Here is a 20,835-nt window from a genome sequence, read left to right as displayed (position 1 = left end):
TTTCTGAAGTGCTTCTGATGTGATGTGGTATTCCATTGATTGAAAATTGTATTTTCTAAATAGTAAAATTTCAATGATTCTGTGCTTTTGTGTAAGATCATTGCTGATCTTTATCAGAACCACATTCTGGAACTTATCCTTAATATCCACTATTCTTTAATATTCTTACAATATAAGTTGAATTAGTAAATCATGAGACATTGCCACCAGAATCAATTTTATGCACTTTTGAAAATAGACTGGGATTGGGAACTATAATTAGAAACAGTACGTTTAATGGAGCTAGCCAATAGGCTAAACAATATTAAAAAAAAATAACAATTCGTACATTATAGCACTTGTAGAAGACTACAGTACAATTTGAAATTAAATAACTGAATTTATCCTGAATAGAAAAATTGTTTTGAATATACTTTTACCTTGGTTTGCGAGTTCTATTAAACAATACTTTTGTTCTAGAAAGTATAATCATGACCAAGGTACGTGGTAATACATTGTTATTCAAAGAGAAAAATTATTTAATGCATAATGGATTGATGTCAGAAGATTAGTGAAACCACATTATATGCTTTGTAAACACAGGCAGATATTGTGAATTGATCAGACCTTGTTCAGGTCACTGTTTTTAAATACAAGCCACAATTTTCTTGGAGAGCATTGATTACCATTTCTCTACCAAAGCCATGTTTCAAGTACAGAACTATGCATATCTTAATGCCTCACTTGTTTAAATGGCAGTTTCAGCATCTTGAAATGATGGTGTGTGATCATTAGCCGATGTGGAGATACCATTGCTGTATATATTTCAGTGCATTGACCAATATTGGCTAGGCTTTAAAAAATTCATTCTTCAGTACTGTAAACATGTAATATTTCATGGTATTATCACAGTTGGAAGTTATACTTAATTGTCTTCCTTGTTGGCAGCGACCAATTGAAACAATTTTCGATAGACTCTAATATAATGACTGTATTGCAATAGTGTATTTAGAAGCTTGGAGACACGTGAATTTATTTGAGACTTTTGTTACATCAAAAAGGTACTCAACTCAGTAACTAGAATGAAACAATATTTATAATTATGACTAATTTTATGACTAAATTATTTTTGGTTCACTTTTAAGTGTAATATGTAACTGTTTCAGCTGGTAATGGCAACTGGATTGCGGCAGACGTGTATAAAGAGTCTGAGAAAATCTGTGGAGCAGTAATTGTGGTATAATATAATCTGAGAGAATGATTGACAGATATATAAATAGTGGAAAGATTAAAGTAATAGACTGGGGAAAAAAGCCAGCCAGGAAGTGTAGATAGGAGGGTAATCAGAGGAAAAAATGTTGATAGAGATAGGACAATGAACAATTCTTATAGGAGAGATCAAAAGAGTTCAGATCAGATATGTTGCCGCAAAATTGCACAGACAAATGGGGAGGACAACATTGAATTCAAAGGGAAATGTATGGGAAAAGTGCTTAGGTAATAAAGAGTATGATCATGGAAAAATTTAAAATATAATTAGGAAGGCAAATATGAAATGGACTCTAAAAGAAATATAAATAATATTTTATTAAGACACGATTGAGAGATGAGATAAACTCACAGGACCCAATACTCAAATAGCAGGGATACTGAATACATGTTTACTCCACTTTTCACTAAAGATTTCACTAAGAGGGATTTTATAATGCCTATAACGTGGGAATGATAATATTATGACTGTTACTAGACTGGTAATCCAGTGGTCTGAATTAATGAGATTAAATTTTACCACAGCTGCTGGGAATTTAAATGCAGTTAACTAAATAATTTAGGATTTTCAAGAAAAGAAATTGGTGTCAATTATATCAGAGGAACTACCCTTTGTCCTGTTTATGACTCCAGTGTTACATAAGATTATGGAGATTTTCAAAGTTTCAAAATTGAATTTATTGTCATATGCACAAGTATATGTAAGCACAGATGCAATGAAAGGTTTATTTGCTGCAGCATTACAGGCACATAGCATCAGATACACAACATAAGAAAAACATAAACATAAAATTATACAAAAAAGAACAATTGGTTTAATCTTAAATTAATCTTTTTCTTTCTATTGGTTTCAAAAATATCACTGCTCAAATAAAAGAAAAAGAAACAGAATATTGTTTAATGCTGTCATGGTTTGTCTTTTTGTTCCTTTCACCATTGAATACTGCAAATTAATCTTCGATTCCTGATTGATCTTGGAGGATTGCCAAAGCTAATTTTAAGGGGGAGGCTTGTTAAGAGAGAAGGAAATACAGGGATAGAGGAACTATGTAAAGAGATATTTGGAATAGGAGGACACTCAAGTGGAAGATAAACGCTGACATACTCCTGTGCTACAGAGTCAATATACTAAAACTCAGATAATCTGGCATCTGATTGTTTGGAAAATTTGGTACTTGGCTCAATTGTTAATCTGGATTGTAAAATGGGGGTCCAGTCTGCAAGCAAGGTGTGCAGCTGGTGGGGAACTAGATGGTGGGCCAGGGGTGCAGTTGAGTTCCCAACCACCCAGGGTTCGGAGTGTTTGAAAATTTCTCACTCCCTTTAAACTCACTAGGTTCATTGGAAAATTTACTAACATTTTAATAACATCCAATAGTGCAGGAAATCTGCTGGTCTGGCACCACCAAAGTCCTGAACCTGGACTGTTAGAGTTTTATAGTACATATCTAAGTTACTTAAAAAAGAAATCCATTAAAGTAAAAGGTTTATCGAGTAGCCCGGGGATTGTGTTAGTCATTTGTTTTGACGAAATGTTTAGCACAAGATTATCCAGCTATACACATAACTCAGTATCACTGAGTCATCATTTGGAAATAAAGGTCTCTTTGTAACTCTGCAGTTTCATGACAGCGAAGCGACAGGATAGAAATAGCAAACACAATCACTTAAAATGGCATTTGATTAACTTTCAAACAATGTGAAATAGCAAACTTTGTCAAATAGCTGTTGATTAGATTTATCATGTTTAACGTAGTTAAACGTCTTAGTCGGGGGAATTACTTTAACAGTAAAACGTAAAAACAAATACTCGACTCCAGTTTGATCTAATAAAGAGCAGTATTATTTATTTACTTTTCTGAAATGTTGCAAAATTCGTTGCAATCGACAGGAGTAAAGTTCCCGAAGTTTAGTTTAAGACAATAGCAACAAGGGGGGAGGCGGCGCTTAAAGAAGGTTGAACGAGGTCAAGAGCGTTTGGCGCGAAAATGACGCCTTCAGCCTGTCTGCGCACGCAGCTGGGGAGCCGCAAGTCATGTGACTAGTGTTTTTGAAAACCGGGAGCGCAACCGCTATTGGCCGAAGATGGTCACGTGACTAACGGTCGCGGGAAAGCTGCGGTGTTGTGGCGTGTGCGCGGCTCGGCCGACTGCGGGAACCGACGCCCAACGGCGGTTAGGGGGTTCGGGCTGCCGGCCCACACCGATCGGCCAGCGGCGCCGCCGAGAGGAGTGCGGGGGCGAATCGTCGTCGGAGTCGGACCGTTTGCCGGTATTTTGAATCTGCGGCTTGTTTGTTTGTATAATCCAGACCGGTCCCGGGTTGGCCAGCTTTCTGCCCGCGGCTTCGACCCGCTCCAACCGCCCGAGTCCGGGCCGCTGCCTCCCGTTCTGCCACTTCCCCGAGTTGGTGGGTCTGGGTCGTCATGAGTTTCCGCCGTGTGTGTCTGAAGGCTGGCACCGGCCCCGGCGCGGCCTCCACCTCCTTGGTGCAGAAGCTGACCTTCGCCGGCAGCGACGAGGAGGAGGAGGACGGCGGTAACAGCACCGAGGATTCGGCCTTCCAGGAGTCCCCGGACCTCGAGCGCAAGTACGGCGAGGGCGCCGACGGTCAGCGGACCGAGGACGAGGAGCTGGAGATGGTCAATCTGAGCTGGGAGGACGGGTTCGTGAGCAGCCCCTCCCCCCTCAAAGGCCGCCGTGACTACCGGGACCGCCGAGACATGGAGGAGTCCTCCAGTTCACCGCTGCGGGAGAGCGGTGAGCGCGAAGAGTGCAGCTCCCCGATCCGAGAGGGCGGCGACCAGGAGGAATGTAGCTCCCCCATCCCGGACTGTCCCGACACCCCGCCTCACAAAACCCTGAGGAAGCTCCGGCTCTTCGACACACCGCACACCCCTAAGGTGAGAGGGTCTGTGATTTAGAGTTAAACTCTCCCATGCTGCCAGTATTTAAAGATCCTCTCTTGACAGATGTTCAGCTGTCGATCGAAGCCGCGATATTCCGTTTTGAAATGGATGTTTTATTTACTAAGAAGGGAATGGGGTCTATCTCTCGACTCTAAGATTAGTGTTTTAATATTTGCTCGTTTTATTGCCTGTTTACACTCTTTTATGACGCGGAATTTCTGATCTTTGTGAGCAGATTGTTCAATTTTAACAAATTGCTATGTCTATATGCCAAGTTGAACTGTGGAACTGATGATGGATCATTTCTGGTGCCAAACCAGTATTATAGTACGATGTTTTGGTGTAACTAATGGCAAAAGCAGTGGGGTCACTACTTTTTGTTTGTGGACGATGTATAGTATCAGGGAGCTTGAAAGTTGTCAGAAAATTTAAGATTAATCAGGGTTTCTATCAATTTGCATATCTCCAGGTAAACCACTGGAGATTTTTTTTTAATTTTGTTCATGAGAAGTGGATGCATGCCAATATTTGTTGCCTATGCCTAACTTTCCCTGAACAGTGAAAGCAATCTGTATTGGTTGGTCTGAGATTACATGGATCAGACTGGCTAAGGCTGGCGGATTTCTTTCCCTGGAGGGTGTTAGTGAACCAAATGGGTTTATGTGACAATCCAGTATTTTCACTGTTAGCACCACTGAGACCATCTATAAAACAAAGGAGTTTATTGAATAATCTGTATTGAAATTCCTTTGAACTGCCATGACAGGGGATCAAACTTGTCTGAATCAATGGGTGGGCCTCTGGCTATTAGTCTTATTAATTTAACTGCTACACTAGATACTAAATAGGATCAAATTTTCTGAATGCTGATAACACAAACTAACATGAATTCCTGTTGCGGTATGGAGTAATGGTGTCCCAATTACCACATATTTAAAAAATAAACTTTGTTCATTTGAAGAAATTTGGGTTTCAAGTGTGAGTTGTTAGAGTGTTTGCTGTAAATAATTATACTGTGGTGAAAAATTGATAATTTTCTTCCTTTTAGGTATTTTTCTAATTTTGAAGGAAACATTTTTATGTTATAGTTTTGATGCATTTAGTATTGGATTGGTACAATATTTTGACTGTCAAGTTATGATCTTGAGGTGGGTGGGACACTTGAATAGTTTGAAGTCATTCTGTACTGCTTTTGATTATTCAGTTGGTTTTGCTTATAGTTTATTGATCTATTTGTGACTTTGAATTTGTTCTATGCACCATTTCTGAACACCTGTTTTGTATTCAAATAAAGTCAAATCAGACTAAATTAGCTCCTCTCAGCTGGATTAATAAAATGCTGAGGAGTTCAGCTGATTAATGTCCCATGTTTGTAAATTCTGCACTAAATTAGCTAATGTTGATTAGAGTAATGGTGTCTTCAGCTGTTAGCATCACGGCATTAGAATAGAGAGAACCACCTAGGGTTCAAAGTAATGATTATCTAATATCTCTGTAGTGGTGGATTTAGATTCTGCTGCATATAGGATTTCTCTGCAAGCTCTCTTGTCAGATAGCTTGCCAGTGGTTGTCATTGAATTTTGTGGATGAAGAAATTGTAATAACTTGAAGAGGATTGGAAAAACTTGTTCCATAACTGCACAAAGAGGGAAAATTTGTGGTGTGGTGGTTAAAAACAAATATTAAACTTCTAGAAGAATGGATTTATACTGAATCAATAGCATAGTTTCATCCCAAGATACTGCCAAATGCTCTTGCATAAGCAGGTATTATGTTACAGTCCATTTTTGTTTTGTTGTAGTGTTCAGGGAAGGAATTTGAGTTTCAAATCACTGTTAAGGTGTATCTTCATATTTATTTTAAATAGTGTATGAATATTAGGCATGTTTTAAACACCAATCAATATTGGTAGATTGTATTCTTTAGAGAATTTTGCTTTGTGAAGAAATTGAGTATCTCCATAGCACTGGATTTGATGGTCATAGTGAGTAATATTCTTGAATTGTTTTTCACTATTATTATCTGTTATTTTTAGTAACAATATACATTGTGAATGTTTTTTGCCGTTGAAGTCCGTTCCTGAGTGTTGTTTCAGATCTAGGTTCATGCAGATAGATGCTGAAAGGATGTGAACCCTTCGTGGGAGAATTTAGCTTCCCTTGTACCATCTTGATGCATTGATGTGATGAAATGATCTGTATGGATGGCATGTAAAACAGTTTTTCACTGTACCTCAGTACATGTGACAATAATAAACCAATTACCAGTTAGAACTAAAGACATAGTTTCAGAATGAGAGTTTAAGATGAAAGTGAGGAGGACTTTCTTCTTGCCCTGAGTTTTTGGAATTCCCTACTCTAGAAAGCTGTGAAGACAATTATAAACAATATTCAAGGCAAATTGGACAGATTTTTGGTCTGTGGTAGTTGAAGGACTAAGGGAAATGGTGGGAAAGTGGAACAAAGATAATATTAGTTGTGTCTAGGTGAAAGACAAATGTAGATATGAGTTATCAGTTCTTATTAATATTTCTCCTGAATGGACTGCTTCACATTCTGAGGAATTGTGAATGAAATTAAACACCCTTTGTAAAAGGGGTTGGTCCTTTAGGATGGGATGAGGAGAAATTTCTTCAATTTGAGAACAGTGAATCTATGGAATTCTCTAGCCCAAAGGGCTGTGGGGAATCAGTTATTGAGATCATTCAGAATGGAGATTGATAGATCTCTGCAAGTTAAGGGAATTAAAGGATATGGGAATAGTACAGAATGGCATTTAGGTCAAAAGTTGTGCTTTGACAATCTCCTTCCTTTGTGCAAGATGATGGAGAGTTTCCCCCCCCCCCCCCCCCCCCCCCCCTTAATTTCATATTTCCTAATGACATAAGGGGGCCATTCTGCCCATCAAATCTATGCCAGCTTTGAGTACACCCTGAGTCCTATTGCCCACTTACTTCCTTGTAACCTGTTCTTGCTCTCATCCCCATCAACTCTCCCGGTTCTTCTTTTACTCACTTACACAAGATGTAATTTATAGTAGCTAATAAACCAACCAGCGTATTTTTGGGATGTGGCGTAAATTGGAGTATTTGGGGGAATTGCACGCACACACAGAGAACTGAAAACTCCACACAGATAGCACCCCACGTCAGGATTGAAGTTGTTTTGCCTTGAGTTAAAGGCAGTCACTCTCACTTCTCTTATTAAGACCAAGGAAGTCTGAAGTTGTATTCCTGATGAAATCCAAACTCTGCATTGGTGAAGGAGTAGTATGAGGGACTGCACCTTTCATTACTAAAATTATAAATACCCTGTATTCATAATACACTCACAAGCTGAATTGGATTTGTCATATCTTTTGAGGATGGGATATACTTATGCATCTTGTCAAATAGACTCCAATATAATGACTGTATTGGAATAGTGTATTTAGAAGCTTGGAGACGTGACTGTATATGCTAGAATCTGGAGCAAAAAACAAACTGCTGGAGGAACTCAGCAGGTCAGACAGTATCTGTGGAGGGAAATGAACAGTTGATGGTCCATTTCCTTCTATGGATGTTGTCTGACCCATTGAATTCCTCCAGCTATTTGTTATTTAGAAGCTTGTCTTGTTCTGGAGTGCAAGTCTTTAGCTTTATACCTGGGATGGTGTCAATTTCCTATGAGATTTGCTGTATCCAGTGCCAACTGTTTTTGGTTTATTATAAGAGTTGCTGACTTGGCTGAATACTGGCTTTATAATGGTAGGGAACTCCAGAGGAATCAGAAATGGATCATCTTGGCTAAAGACAGTTGCATATAGTTCTGCCTTATCTTTTGGACTTCTGTGCTGAGCAAGCTATTGCTGAGAATGTTCTTGGAGCAGCCTCTTGTTAATGGTAATGGTTTGTCACTATTTGTATTGGATGTGGTAGGACTGGAGCTTTCATCTCCTCTGTTGGTTGTGGAATTGCTCAAACCTTCTCTAATTCTGTTTTACTTCAGGATGTTGTAAAACTATGGAAATCTTTTTAACTACAAGTTCTTCTGTAGGTACATGAAGTAGACTGTTATATAATTGTCCATGTTACTGTATTTAAATTGCATAATCATTTGGTGTTATGGCAAAATATTAGTCAATGGCAGAAGGCTACAATTATCTGAGTATGTCTGTGGGATTGTGAAGGCATAAAAGTTTCCATTAAACATTTGTGAAAACTTCATTGGGTCGTGAGCTCATAACTCTGACATGGAGTTTGCTTAACCACTGAACCAATATAAAACTCAATGTTAGAACTTCTTTTAAAACAAAATGTGAATGTGGTATGTTTCATTTATATTTAATTTAATGGCTATTAAAATGAGGCTGCTGTTGTGTATTTTCAGAGTTTGTTATCCAAAGCAAGGGTTGCAAGTTGCCTGAGTTCCAGCTCAGTAAGACGTCGAGGAGGAGCACTTTTCAGGAATGTTGAGCAATCTGAGAGAATGCCATGTGATTACAACAAGAATAAGCCTCCACATGTCAACATTAATCCTTTTACACCAGACTCCATGTACATCCACTCTTCTTCATCTGTGCATTGTCGAAGAAGGAAAAGGACATATTGGGATGGGTAAATATTGAGACATTTTTCAGTTTGGCAAATTTTAAAATTGCTGAAGTTTGCACAAAACATTTTGATTTTGAAGTGTTTACCTGCCATAACCTTCTGCTATCCCACTGTCTAATGTTATCTCTTAAAGAACTGTTAACAGCTGTCTCATATATGTGGCATACATATGTATAAAACAAATCAAATGAGCACGGGCAGTTAACAATGACTGTTCATCTTTGTTTGACAGGTCTTTGACTACTTGAGCTAAGTGTTGCATTTACTAAATTGAATTTGAAGTGCACTGTTGGGTACACTCAAGTCACCTGATGTCACTTTTTTCCCCCCAAGTCTTGTTTTCCATCTTCCACTTTCCCCACTTCAATTCTTTTCCATTTTCTCTTTCCATTAAAATGCCATATTTCCTCTTTCTCTATTATACTAACTGTTGATCCGTTTTGTATTGAAAATTGTTTATCTTATTAAAGTATTGCTGTGATAATGATCAAGGCATAACATTGAGCCCTACTATTCCATGCATCTCTTTAAAACTATTATTCACTGTGTTTGCCATCTGTATGTACTTTAGTCCTGTATAACTTTTTTTAATTTAAGTAAATCCTTAATTGTGACACAGAAATATGCCATTAAGCCTATCAAGTCAATGCCAGCAGAGGAATCCCATCAGTCTCACTCCCCCTGTAGCCCTGCAGTTTGTTCTCTCACATGCCCACCAACTCCCCTTTGGAATTTTTGTCACTTTAAACTGAGTTTTAATTTATGGTAGACAATTAACATACAAGCATATTTTTGGGATGTGGAAGAAAACCAAAGCACCAGGCAGATATCAATGCAGTCACAGTGACAATGTGCAAACACCACGCAAGTAAGTCAGGATTGAACCTGGCTTCCTTGTTGTTTGAGGCAACAGCACTGACTGCTGTGCCATTGTGTTTTCCTTTTGGAAAATTGATATGAATCTACCTTTTGAAAATGCATTCCAGATTAAAATTTGATGAGTTGAAGTTCTTTCTTTCCATTCACCCCACCCTGACCAAAACGCCAAATTGTTTGACAGCTAAATTTGCATCCTCTAATTACCAACACTTGGTAGAAATGTTTTCTCCACTCGTTTTATCTAAATTCCCCTGTTTTGAGCTCCTGGATTTTTTGAAGTCAATAGCAAACTAGTTGTGCTTGTCATTCACTTCACTGACGGCTGCCCAAAGTTTTCTTTTGGGGGATTTATAGCAGACTTGTTCTGACCAGGTGTTCCATCCAGCATGGTAAACCCATGGCTTATCAATAAGTTTCATTTGTGCTCTTTTTTTAAATAGTAAAAAAATCACTTTATCCCTGAATGTGCCATGCTATGTTGACACATATTGAGTACCTTTAAATGCTGAAAGACTGCTTCAATGCATAGCACGTTGATCATTCATTGCTTTTGTACTGTATGCTTCAACTTCTTAAAAAAATACTTTTAACAGCTCTGTAAGCTTTTCCTGCCGTCTGTTTAGATGCAAAGGTGTTTTGTGTGTAGGCTACTTTACTCAATTTCACTACTTTCTGTACAGTTGTGATGCAAAGTTTATTTTGCATATTAACAAATGAGATTAATTGGTGCTGTGCGGGGAAAACGAAGATTGCGACTGTCAGATTGAAAGCTGTGACATGGTGAGAGGCTATGAAGAAGATAGATCAAGAGGTAGTTCAATTCTGTAACTGACAGTCTTTGGGTCTTAAAGATGATACTGTCTTGAAACTATTCCCAATACTATTCTATAAGATCCTCCTCATCCCACCTCCCCACTCTGTAGCAATGAGCCATGGAGCTGTAATTTCATTTGCTCTTGATATTATCAACCATTCCATTCATTGGCAAAAAAACTTTTTTTTTTCAATATGTTAGAATATTTTGCAATCGTGCCATCTTGAAATGCTCCTTTTGTGTAAACCTCCTTACCCTTTTTGGACTTGAAGAAAAGTTACTTGGGTGAGGCTCTGAATGCTTCATCTTCTTGACCATGCCTTGCATCATTAACCAATTTGCTTATACAAAATAATGAAGAAAAGTGGACTGGGGAGAATGTTCTGGGTTGCAGAAGCTGAATTGTAATTTTTTTTCTGTGATATAAAGAACGTAGAGGATGATAAAATACATATAACTTTTTGTGCATGAAATAAATCTATACACTTGCATGAAACAATGTTTATATGCTTTTACCATAGAAAATGTACCAAAATACTCCAGGTGCAGGTGTCAAGCTATGATGGCAAAGTTGATTAAAAAAAACCTAATTGGAGAGGACTGTTTCAGTTGACTTTTTAAGGTGTTGAAAAGTGAGGTTCAAGAGCAGATAGGACCAAATTGGATAAGGATTCTGGCACCAGTAGCAAAGCAAAAGAAGGAAATTGAGAGATCCAACTGTGAGAACAATCAGAAAACAAGAATGATCCTCTGACAACAAAAAAGTAATCCCCAAGTCATTGGAGAAATTGTGTTGAGCCAGTTTTTAATAAGTTAGTAATATTGTCCATGGAAAAGTAAATTTTCATTAAACGAATGTTTTGCCAGGATAACCTGGCCAGAGATCTATGAACTACAGTGAAGTGGTGGTGGAGTCTTAACAACATTTTTGTGTAGAGTCAAGGAAATTGTTGTCATGGTTGAAGCTTATTTGCATATACTCAATGTACGTGCTACAGCACCTCTTAATTTTTCTTGTAAATGGCAATACTCTGTTTTATGCTAATTTTTCCTGTGACACACTTTCCATTTTCTATTAACTGCATGGATGCAATTGTCTGTGCTTGTATGTTGATGTATCATTTGTTTGATATACCATTTACAAATAATTAAATCATTTCATAGTTTACACTATAGAATGTAAGTAAAATATCTAGATGCTGCTTGGTATTATAATCTAATTGTTTTAGGTTTCCGTGCAGAGAACTGATGGATGGAAGTGATGGGGAACTTGATGATGAAAGTATCCGGCCAGCAAAGGTAACAACAAAATACTTGTTAAGTATATTGCCATGTATGTTAATGAGAAAATTGGTGTCATGAAATCATAAATTTACAGTGTGGGCATAGTGGTCACTTAGCTCATTGTGTTCCCGCAAGCAAGAGTTGGTATGTTGAAGCTCAGTAACAGGCAACCTCTTTGTTACAGTCCATAACGTGAAGCCGTGTCTTCTGCGCATGCATCAATGAATGCTAGTTGGAAAGAAATGTGTTTATTTATTTACTTTTTCACAAATCCTGAAAGGGCAAATCTTTGTAACCTGAACAGCTGTAACATGGGGGTTGCCTGTACCTGAGCCAGGGATTGTAGTATTAGAGTTGATGCTGGGGGGTTCGGAAAGTAGGACAGTAAGAAATATTGTATTAAAAATAGTGCTGGAAACACTCAGGTCAGCAATGTCTGTGGAAAATAGTTAACATTTCAGGTTGGAGACCTTTTGTGAGAAGTGGGAAAGGGAGAAAAAGCAATTTGTAGAGAAGGTAGGGGAGGAATGGATGAACAGATCAGAAATAGATGGAAATCCTGTCAGAGTGCAGAGCAGGTTTGTATAATTAGGATTTGGGGAGAGTGCACTTTGAGCACCAGCCTTTAATATGATTGTTCCTATTTCCTAATGGCAGAATCTCTTCAGTTCTCGTATCAAAATCACTTTCCTGTTGAACAAGCAATGTAATATTGCTAAAGACAGCTGGAAACAAATTGCATGTATGGGATTGATTTAAAAATTAGATTGTGCTGAGGGACCTCTGTGATGTCTGTTTAATCCAAACTTGTGTTACACCTGCTACTTGCAAATAAACTTGTTATTGCATTTCAAGTGGCTATCAAAATGTGTAAATTTAATTTTGACATTGTTGTTGACAGGCTTTACATTTTGAGTTGATAAAAAAAATTAACTTGTTAGAATTGCCAAAGCTGTAAATTTTGCAGCTGAAATTGTTCTGTGGAAATGTCTCAAATTGGTTTAACAATTGTTTGTGATTATGTTTAAGTTCTGTTTAAAAATAATGGTGGAATAACTCAAAGGTCAAGTAGCATTTGTAGAGAGAAGCAGAGTTAACATTTCAGGTCAGTGGCCCTTCTGATGAAGAATCATTGACCTGAAACAACATGTCTGTTTCTTTCTCTTTTCATGTTGCCTGACCTGAGTATTTCCAGCATTGCTATTTCTGTTTCAAATTTCTATCACCTGAATTTTTTGCTTTTCAATTAAGCTTCTAAGTTAGCATCAGAGTGCCACATTTAGACTTGTTTTATTTTTAGAATGCTGCATCTAAATTTGGATCAAGATTAGATTTTCTTTAGTTGACATTTTTCACCTGATTATTCATCTCATTTATACAGTAAACCATAAAACCAGTTGTTTAACCCTAATTATTGCTCATTTCTTGCTTCCTATGTCAATACAATATTTTTAAAATTTTATGATTTTTATTCCATACTTTATGAAATAGAGAATTCCAATTACTGAAAGTAATATGAAATCACGATATACAACAGAGTTTCATGAGTTGGAGAAGATTGGATCTGGAGAATTTGGTTCAGTTTTTAAATGTGTGAAGAGACTCGATGGTTGTATTTATGCCATAAAACGCTCAAAGAAGCCATTAGCAGGTTCAGTTGATGAGTAAGTAGCTTCTATATATATAAGTTGGTTAAAATTTGTGGCAGTTCTGTTTGCATATCTCAAAATTAGATTTTATAATGCCCTTATAATGGGATAGAGTAAAGGGTACGGAAAGAAAGAATACAGCCCTTTCTCCTTATTGTGCTATTGAACTATTTGCATCACTATTTTGATCATTGGGCTTCTTCATTTACCACCTAATTTTTAATGATTTTATGTCCTAGTTAGAGGATAACTGATGGCCCACAAATAGATCATCTTCCAAGCTTAAATTGAACATTTATTCACATTGGCCTTTCAGTAGATGAAGGGTATTTGCCTCAATCAAAACACTTATGTTTACTGCAGTACTGGGTGTGATGAAGATTCTATCTTATTTCATTTTTACATACAGACAGAATGCTCTAAGGGAAGTCTATGCACATGCAGTCCTAGGACAACACACGCATGTAGTTCGTTATTATTCAGCCTGGGCGGAAGATGACCATATGCTCATTCAAAATGAGTACTGCAATGGTAAATTTTTAATTAATATTGTTAATTTAGATGGTTTATACTGTCAGTGACATGTTCTGAAGAAAATGTACTTCCTAAAACGCAAGCAAACTTATCTTACGATTAGTTTATTAAATTGGGATATCTCAAGCAATAACATTTTGTGTATTGTTTTTGTTTGGAAAGGTGGAAGCCTATCAGATGCAATAGCAGAAAATTACAGGAATAGACGATATTTTAATGAGCCAGAGCTGAGGGACCTGCTACTACAGGTTGCGCGAGGTCTAAAATACATTCACAGTATGTCTCTTGTGCACATGGATATAAAGCCAAGTAAGTGTGTAGATCCATTTATGCCATTTAATGCTGACCCTTTTAAAGTTTGTACCCACAATTAATTTTTTATACTTGAGTACAATTTTTTAATAGAATTTTTCATTGTAGTCTCTATGTTGAACTGGGGTACAGGTAAACAATGTTCCGTGTGTATTTTCATTTATATTAAGCCCTCTCTCCTTAGAAATCTCCATTTTACATAGCTATTATATTGGCCCCTTGTGCATCAGCTTTGTTGTCAACGGTCTCAATGATCTCTGCCTCCCTATTTTTCCTTCATTTTGAATCTCAAGGGCACCCACATTTTCATTATTTGCTAACATTTGTACTTTCAGCTACCCAAGGTTTATTTTGGAATTTATTTCCCTAAACATCTACACCTTGCTGCATTTCCTTTCCTCCTTTAAAACACATTCAAAGCCTTCATCTTTGATCAAGCTTCTGCTTGCCTGTCCTAATATCCCTTTGTAGCTGTAGAGCCATTGACCACATGCTACGTTGAAAAAATTTAGTGCCATTTATTGCTGGTGTGCTTGAATCTCCAAACAAAGACGCTGAGAAATCTAGTAAAATACAGATTTTCGTCTGCTATGGTGTGTGTGCTGTCGCTATAGAGATGTGTTCCAGTTGAATCCAGAGAAAATGAGCATGTTAGTAGAATGCTTATGAGCACTCAAGTTTGTGCCAAGATAGTTGGTTACATCACAACACTAAATCGACATAACTACCTATACAGACCACGTGTAAATTCCTGTTTCAAAAGATTCCCAATAATCTAAATATATTTTCACTTGATCTTGTTGGAAGTACTCATTTATCAATGCATAACTTTGTTTTATGTATGCATTAAATTGGACTGAAATATTGTGATTTACTTCAAAAAAAAAAGTACTGTTATATTTATTTCACGGTTAAGGAATTGATTTGCTATACTATATTTGTACATTGCCATGAAGGCTTTTGCTCTTCACTGATATCCAATACTTTGTAAGTGACTATTACTGGGGTATAATTTGAGTCTTATGACGCAGTGAGCTCCAGTCGTCAGTTGAGGTGACTGTTTGCTTGAAGTAAGTATACCAAGAGCAAGAGTACAAAATTAATGATGTTCTGAACTATGTGGCTTGGGTAGGATTTGGATTAATGTTGGTCTTAAGAATTTACCAATGTTTGCTCGGGCAATGGGAGCACGGAGAATAACTATGGATATCTGTTCGAAGGACTAATTTTGTAATCCTGCTATAAGTTGTGTGGATAGATTTCATTTGGAAGCAAGACGTCCTCCATCCTAAGGTACTGCCTAGCAAATGTGGAGAGAGTTATTCTGTCCATTCATTTGAATAGTGTATCAGCACTGTCTTGTCCCCCCCAGTTAAGGAAAGTTCCCAGTAACTAAAACAATAACCCACCATAACTCCCCATAATCCATTATCTTTTCTGGAGGAGGAAGGAGAAAGTTTAGGGGGGGGTGTTATTAAATATACAGGCAGTCCCCCAAACATTCTTATTATTAGTATCTTGAAACATGCTTTTAAAAATGAATGGAAGAATTTATGTGAAGTCAGATTTCTAAGTCAGGTTACCCATAACCTGGGGAGCACCTGTATTTTTGAGCACAAATTTTGCTATGAACTGATGAGTTGTGGAATATAGATTTGAGTCCTAAATTGCACCAGGAAATGGTTCCAGTGTTTTAAACTGGTAATACAGGAAGTCCCTGGGTTACGAACAAGTTCTGTTTTTGAGACTGTTCGTGACCCGATTTTGTGTGTAACTCAGAACAGTATCCGCGCATGCACATTTGGGCGAGGGATCACGGCCGCACATGCGCACTTGGCCTAGGGTTGGGCCAAAGAAGGTGTACCACCGCTGTGGTGGGATTGGGGGCCGGGCCCGCTTACGAACCAACTACGAAGGTCAGTTCATAAGTATGGACGTTCGTAAGTAGGGGACTTCCTGTATTTAAGTGTGGTGCTAATGTTTTTCATTTCATTTCACCTCAAATGTTGGAGTACAGTTTTTTGCTTTTCAGAATCTCATTCAGATTTGCTATTCATTAATTGTTTGGTATTTCATATGATCCTAATAAGCTTATCAAATTATATTCTATATACTTCCATCTAAAGTCATTTGACTTCATGTTCAATAATTCTGATTTTTTTTCCCCCTTTCTTTGTGCCAGTCAAACCTATTGAAGGGTGCTGACGCTAATCATATGCCCCAGATGAAAACATCCAATAGACCAGAGATTAAATGTGGAGGCTTCTGCCCTTCTTAACAAATGAGTTTCAAAAACTCATAACTTGGAAAATCAGTTGTGAATATATGTACAGAACTCCCACAATAATGTTTTGATTTCTGTAATATTAAAGTTCAGTGCCTGTTCCTAACTGCTGTTGGTCCTCTTATTTTTAGGTAACATATTTATATCCAAAAAGTTAGTAACTAATTCTGCAGCAGAGGAGATGGATGATGATGACTGCATATTGTCAACAAATATTGTATACAAAATAGGTAGGATATGTTTCATATTTAGCATTGAGAAATTAAGATTGGAGTGAATATGAAATGCTTTCTATTTGTCGATGTGGCAGTAATTACAGAATAAACATTTAGTCGTATTGGAAAAATTACCAAAGGGGAAGTGGATTCTTTTTCTATAGAAAGTCATGTGTTAGAATGATTTTAAAAAGGTGGTAGAAGTAGATTCAATAACAACCTTCAAGAGGGAATTAGTGTATATATTTGAAATGGAAAGCAAATTGTAGACTGCTGAAATAATGGGACTAATTGGATACCTTTCCCCAAAAAAAAAACACAAAATGAGCTTGATCGGCTGAATAGCCTCTTTATATTGGAAGATTTGATGTAAATATGGTAAATAACTTATTTTATTAAATTTAGGTGACCTTGGGCATGTTACTCGTGTATCCAATCCTCACGTTGAAGAGGGAGATAGTCGATACTTGGCCAATGAAGTACTGCAAGAGGTAATGTTTCTGTTGCAGTAAATGTATAGAATGTGTATAAATAAGCAAATCTTAACAAAGATATTAAAATTCTAAGTTCTCCCCAATTTTAAAAAAAAAACTTCTAGTTTGATTTGTAACTTAAAATGTGGATTTCCACTCTGTACCAGCAATTTTGCTGCAATTGGATGATAGCATTTACATTGATCTTTGAGTGTTTACAGAAGTGGAATATCTGGGTTGATGTTTGACCCAAATGAGAATATTTAGTCAGGGTAGACGCCTTGCTTGAACCCTATATAGTTGGATCCCTATTAGGCTTGGATCATGGAGCTTGGTTCTATAATGTGTTAATATTTCAAAGTAAAATTGAGTGTTTCAGTTTGAATCCACCTCTATAAATATGCTGCACAAGTCAACTTAATGGAACTACTTCCTGAATTTTTACCTAATACTTACTGATTTTTGTTCCATCGTAGTAGATAGTCATGGTGTTGAGTTGCAGTGGTTGGTAAGTGATCCTGCTCCTAGTTGAATGAATAAGGAGAGTTTCAAAGTAAGTTAGTAGTTATTCTTTCTTTACAAATTTCTGTCCCCCAGATGAAAGAATAATCTCGAAGAAAGACCATGTCAGGCTACGTCCTTCAAAATTGCCAACCGTGTCCATATCCTGATTAGCTTTGGGCCAACACTAGCTAGGCTACCCTACCATATCCATATCTCAATTCAATTTTATATAGTTTGATATGTCGCTATATCTTCTACTGGAAAAGATGGTAAATGTGTGTGAGTTGCACCAATGTAACTGAGTTAATTTCATTTGAATTTTTCTTTTGTGGTTTCTAACTGCACAGATCTATTCCATCTATTCTCCCAACCTCAAAAGTTATGGTTTCCACAATGACGTTCTTTCAAATGTTTTGTATTTCAGGATTACAGACATTTGCTAAAAGCAGATATTTTTGCTCTTGCTCTCACTGTTATATCTGCTGCTGGTGCAGAGCCATTGCCAAGAAATGGGGAAAAATGGCATGAGATTCGACAAGGAAAACTTCCTACACTTCCACAAACGCACTCTCAGGAGTTTTTGGATTTATTGAAAGTAAGATTTGACTAGCAAATTTGCTTTCTTAAAAAGATTTTCAACTATGACAGATATGTTTGTTGTATTGTGAATAATGGATGTTTTAAATACTTCTTTCAGTTAATGCTTCATCCAGACCCGGAAAAACGACCCACCGCAGGAGCTTTAATCAGACATTCAGTGCTGCTCCCGACCGCAAGAAAAAGTGCAGATCAACTTCGGTTAGAATTAAATGCAGAAAAATTCAAAAATGCACTTTTGCAAAAGTAAGCACATTAGCTAACTGTTCTTTAGATCACATGCACTTCATGTCACTTGAACTCCCTTCACGTATGAATACAGGCCGTCCCCAGGTTAAGAATGCCTGACCTATGGACACTTGTGTATGAACAAGCTTCCATAATATTAAATTCAAAAGTCCATCATGTGTATATGCATTAATTTCTATGAATGTCAGAACTGGATTTCTCTCCACTTTTAGTGGTTGTTCTTACCAGTCGTGCTTTTTATGCTATTCATTACAATATTTTGGAGGTAAGGTTACCATGTTGAGTGGGTTTTTTTTTGAGTATCTTCCCACTTATGGACAAAATCGACTTAGGGACATTTGTATACGGGAACCCGTTTGCTACCTGAGGTTGCCTGTAAATTAATGTTAATTGCAGATATTGTGACTGTTTAAATAGTATAATTGTTAACCCCTTGGTAATGCATTTTTGCAGATCTTATGTACGTCCTCCAGCATGGGGTTGCTGGAATCTCCAGGTTCTGATTTCAGTGTGTATTGTAGGGCCAAGGATTAATAGGCTAATGAGAAAATGATGACAATTTTACCTTAATATTTTTAATTTTATTTTCAATTTTGAGACTTAAATGTCTTGAAATTGAATTTAAATTATTTAAAATAATTGATTTTATAGCTGCACCAGCTTTGCCTGTTTTGCGGAGGGGCTCTTTTCTGCTCCACTGGAGGTGCTTTTGAAACAGACTGTGCTTCTGCACTCTTCGATTTGTAGAGGGCCAGTGAGATTAGACTGCTACATCTTGACCCATGTAATTGTGGATGTAGGAACCCATGAGTAGGACTGAGCCAGCAAGATCTGTCATTAACTACTGAATTGTTGATTTGACTTCCTTAACTTCTGAATTGTTGATGCTTTTTGGTTGCCTTTTGCCAGTTCTGTTCCATTGCCGTTGTTCACCCTTTTTTATTTTTGCATTCCTTGCTTATGCCCTCTGCTGCCTCTTTCCCACCTCAAGGTTGTTCCTGGACCTTCCTGGTCTGTGGTTCATAAATATGGAATGATCCTTTATTGGAATGTAACTGAGATTTTTGGGGTGAATATGATTGCAATGGAGTGGAATATTTGTCTATCGTTATTAAATTGCAAAATTTTGTGACTTATTCATTGCTCCCCAGAATATATTGTTCTTCCAGTTTATTGTCTAAGATTTAAGAAAATACTTTTCCACAAACAATTTTGTTTTATTATTTCAGAGAACTGAAGAAGGCACAAATGGCAAAAGCAGCAGCGGAAGAACGAGTGTTGTTCACGGACCGAATGACAACTAGGTCTACGGTGCAAAGTAACAGAAATTCTAGGATCATTGGGAAAAAAATCAACCGTTCTGTCAGCCTTACAATTTACTGAAATTGTGCAGTTGGTTGAACCAATTTTATTTTATTTTTAAAAGTTGGAATTTTGTTTGCAAGTCGTTGGCAGTTTAGTTATCACACAACTGTAGGACCCATTGAGGATACTCATACCTGCAAAATGTTGTTAATGTAGCATTTTTGCTGCCTACGGAGTCTTAATTTTTTACTTTTCAATTTTAGTGTGCCTTTTGAATAAAGAGGGCAAAGATTGATCAAAGAAGATATTGGGACATTTTATTGAGTGGCTCACACACCATAAATTCTGTAAATTTGCCTGGGTTTAGATTTAAAACCCATATTTTGTACATTGGGAGGATGTACTCGAACCATGTTATACATTGTACTGGGAGCACTTTGTAGGCATTTGAGATCCATGACAAGAGCCTATGGATGAACTTGTCTTGGGAAAACTGCTGCTATATTAGTCAGTGTTGTACACTTGCTGTAAAATTTATTAGCATTTTAAACAATCATTGCTGTATTAGAAATAGGCTTTTTGGAAAATATTTTTAATTATGTGATTTAAGGCAAATAAGTTGTTCACTGTTTACTAGTGTTTAAGAGCAGTTTTTGTTTTATTAAGCTAGTGCATTGTAGAAAAACATTGCACCTTGTGTTTCTTGAAGTGTTTCTATTTACTGTACTTAACTGTAAATTGTGGACTGTCACCTAACTGTCTTGTCCAATAAACTGGGTGTACATTTGTGAATGTAAATTTTTGGTATGAAGTCAGTTAATGTGAGTACATAAAATTACTTGAACAGATGGATTTGACGACTTAAAAATCCAGAACATGGGTGTTCTGGGGAATATCTAATCATTTAGGTAATGGGGCCAAAATAAAATAAAATCATTAATTTTATTTCTTGTCAACTAAGATTCAAAATATAACACTAACTTTGATTT

At 37.1% G+C, this 20,835-nt stretch overlaps 1 protein-coding gene across 2 annotated transcripts; it reads left to right on the top strand.

Annotated features, from left to right (window-relative positions):
* Window positions 1–1,707: 1,707 nt before the first annotated feature.
* Window positions 1,708–20,644, top strand: wee1 (WEE1 G2 checkpoint kinase). 2 transcript variants are annotated; one of them, XM_052029541.1, is made up of 11 exons: window positions 1,708–4,150; window positions 8,524–8,750; window positions 11,682–11,739; window positions 13,216–13,388; window positions 13,783–13,904; window positions 14,070–14,216; window positions 16,635–16,733; window positions 17,124–17,209; window positions 18,120–18,290; window positions 18,393–18,538; window positions 19,771–20,644. In XM_052029541.1, exons 1-11 carry the CDS (start codon window positions 3,674–3,676, stop codon window positions 19,922–19,924), a joined length of 1,860 nt encoding a protein of 619 aa, XP_051885501.1. In that variant the 5' UTR covers window positions 1,708–3,673; the 3' UTR covers window positions 19,925–20,644. The 2 variants fall into 2 exon arrangements, with proteins under 2 accessions (XP_051885501.1, XP_051885500.1); XM_052029540.1 differs by having other exon boundaries at window positions 11,670–11,739.
* The last annotated feature ends 191 nt before the right edge of the window (window positions 20,645–20,835 follow it).

Source organism: Pristis pectinata, chromosome 14, assembly GCF_009764475.1.
Source record: "Pristis pectinata isolate sPriPec2 chromosome 14, sPriPec2.1.pri, whole genome shotgun sequence".
NCBI classification, from domain to species: Eukaryota; Metazoa; Chordata; class Chondrichthyes; order Rhinopristiformes; family Pristidae; genus Pristis; species Pristis pectinata.
This window is presented reverse-complemented; position numbering and strand designations above follow the sequence as displayed.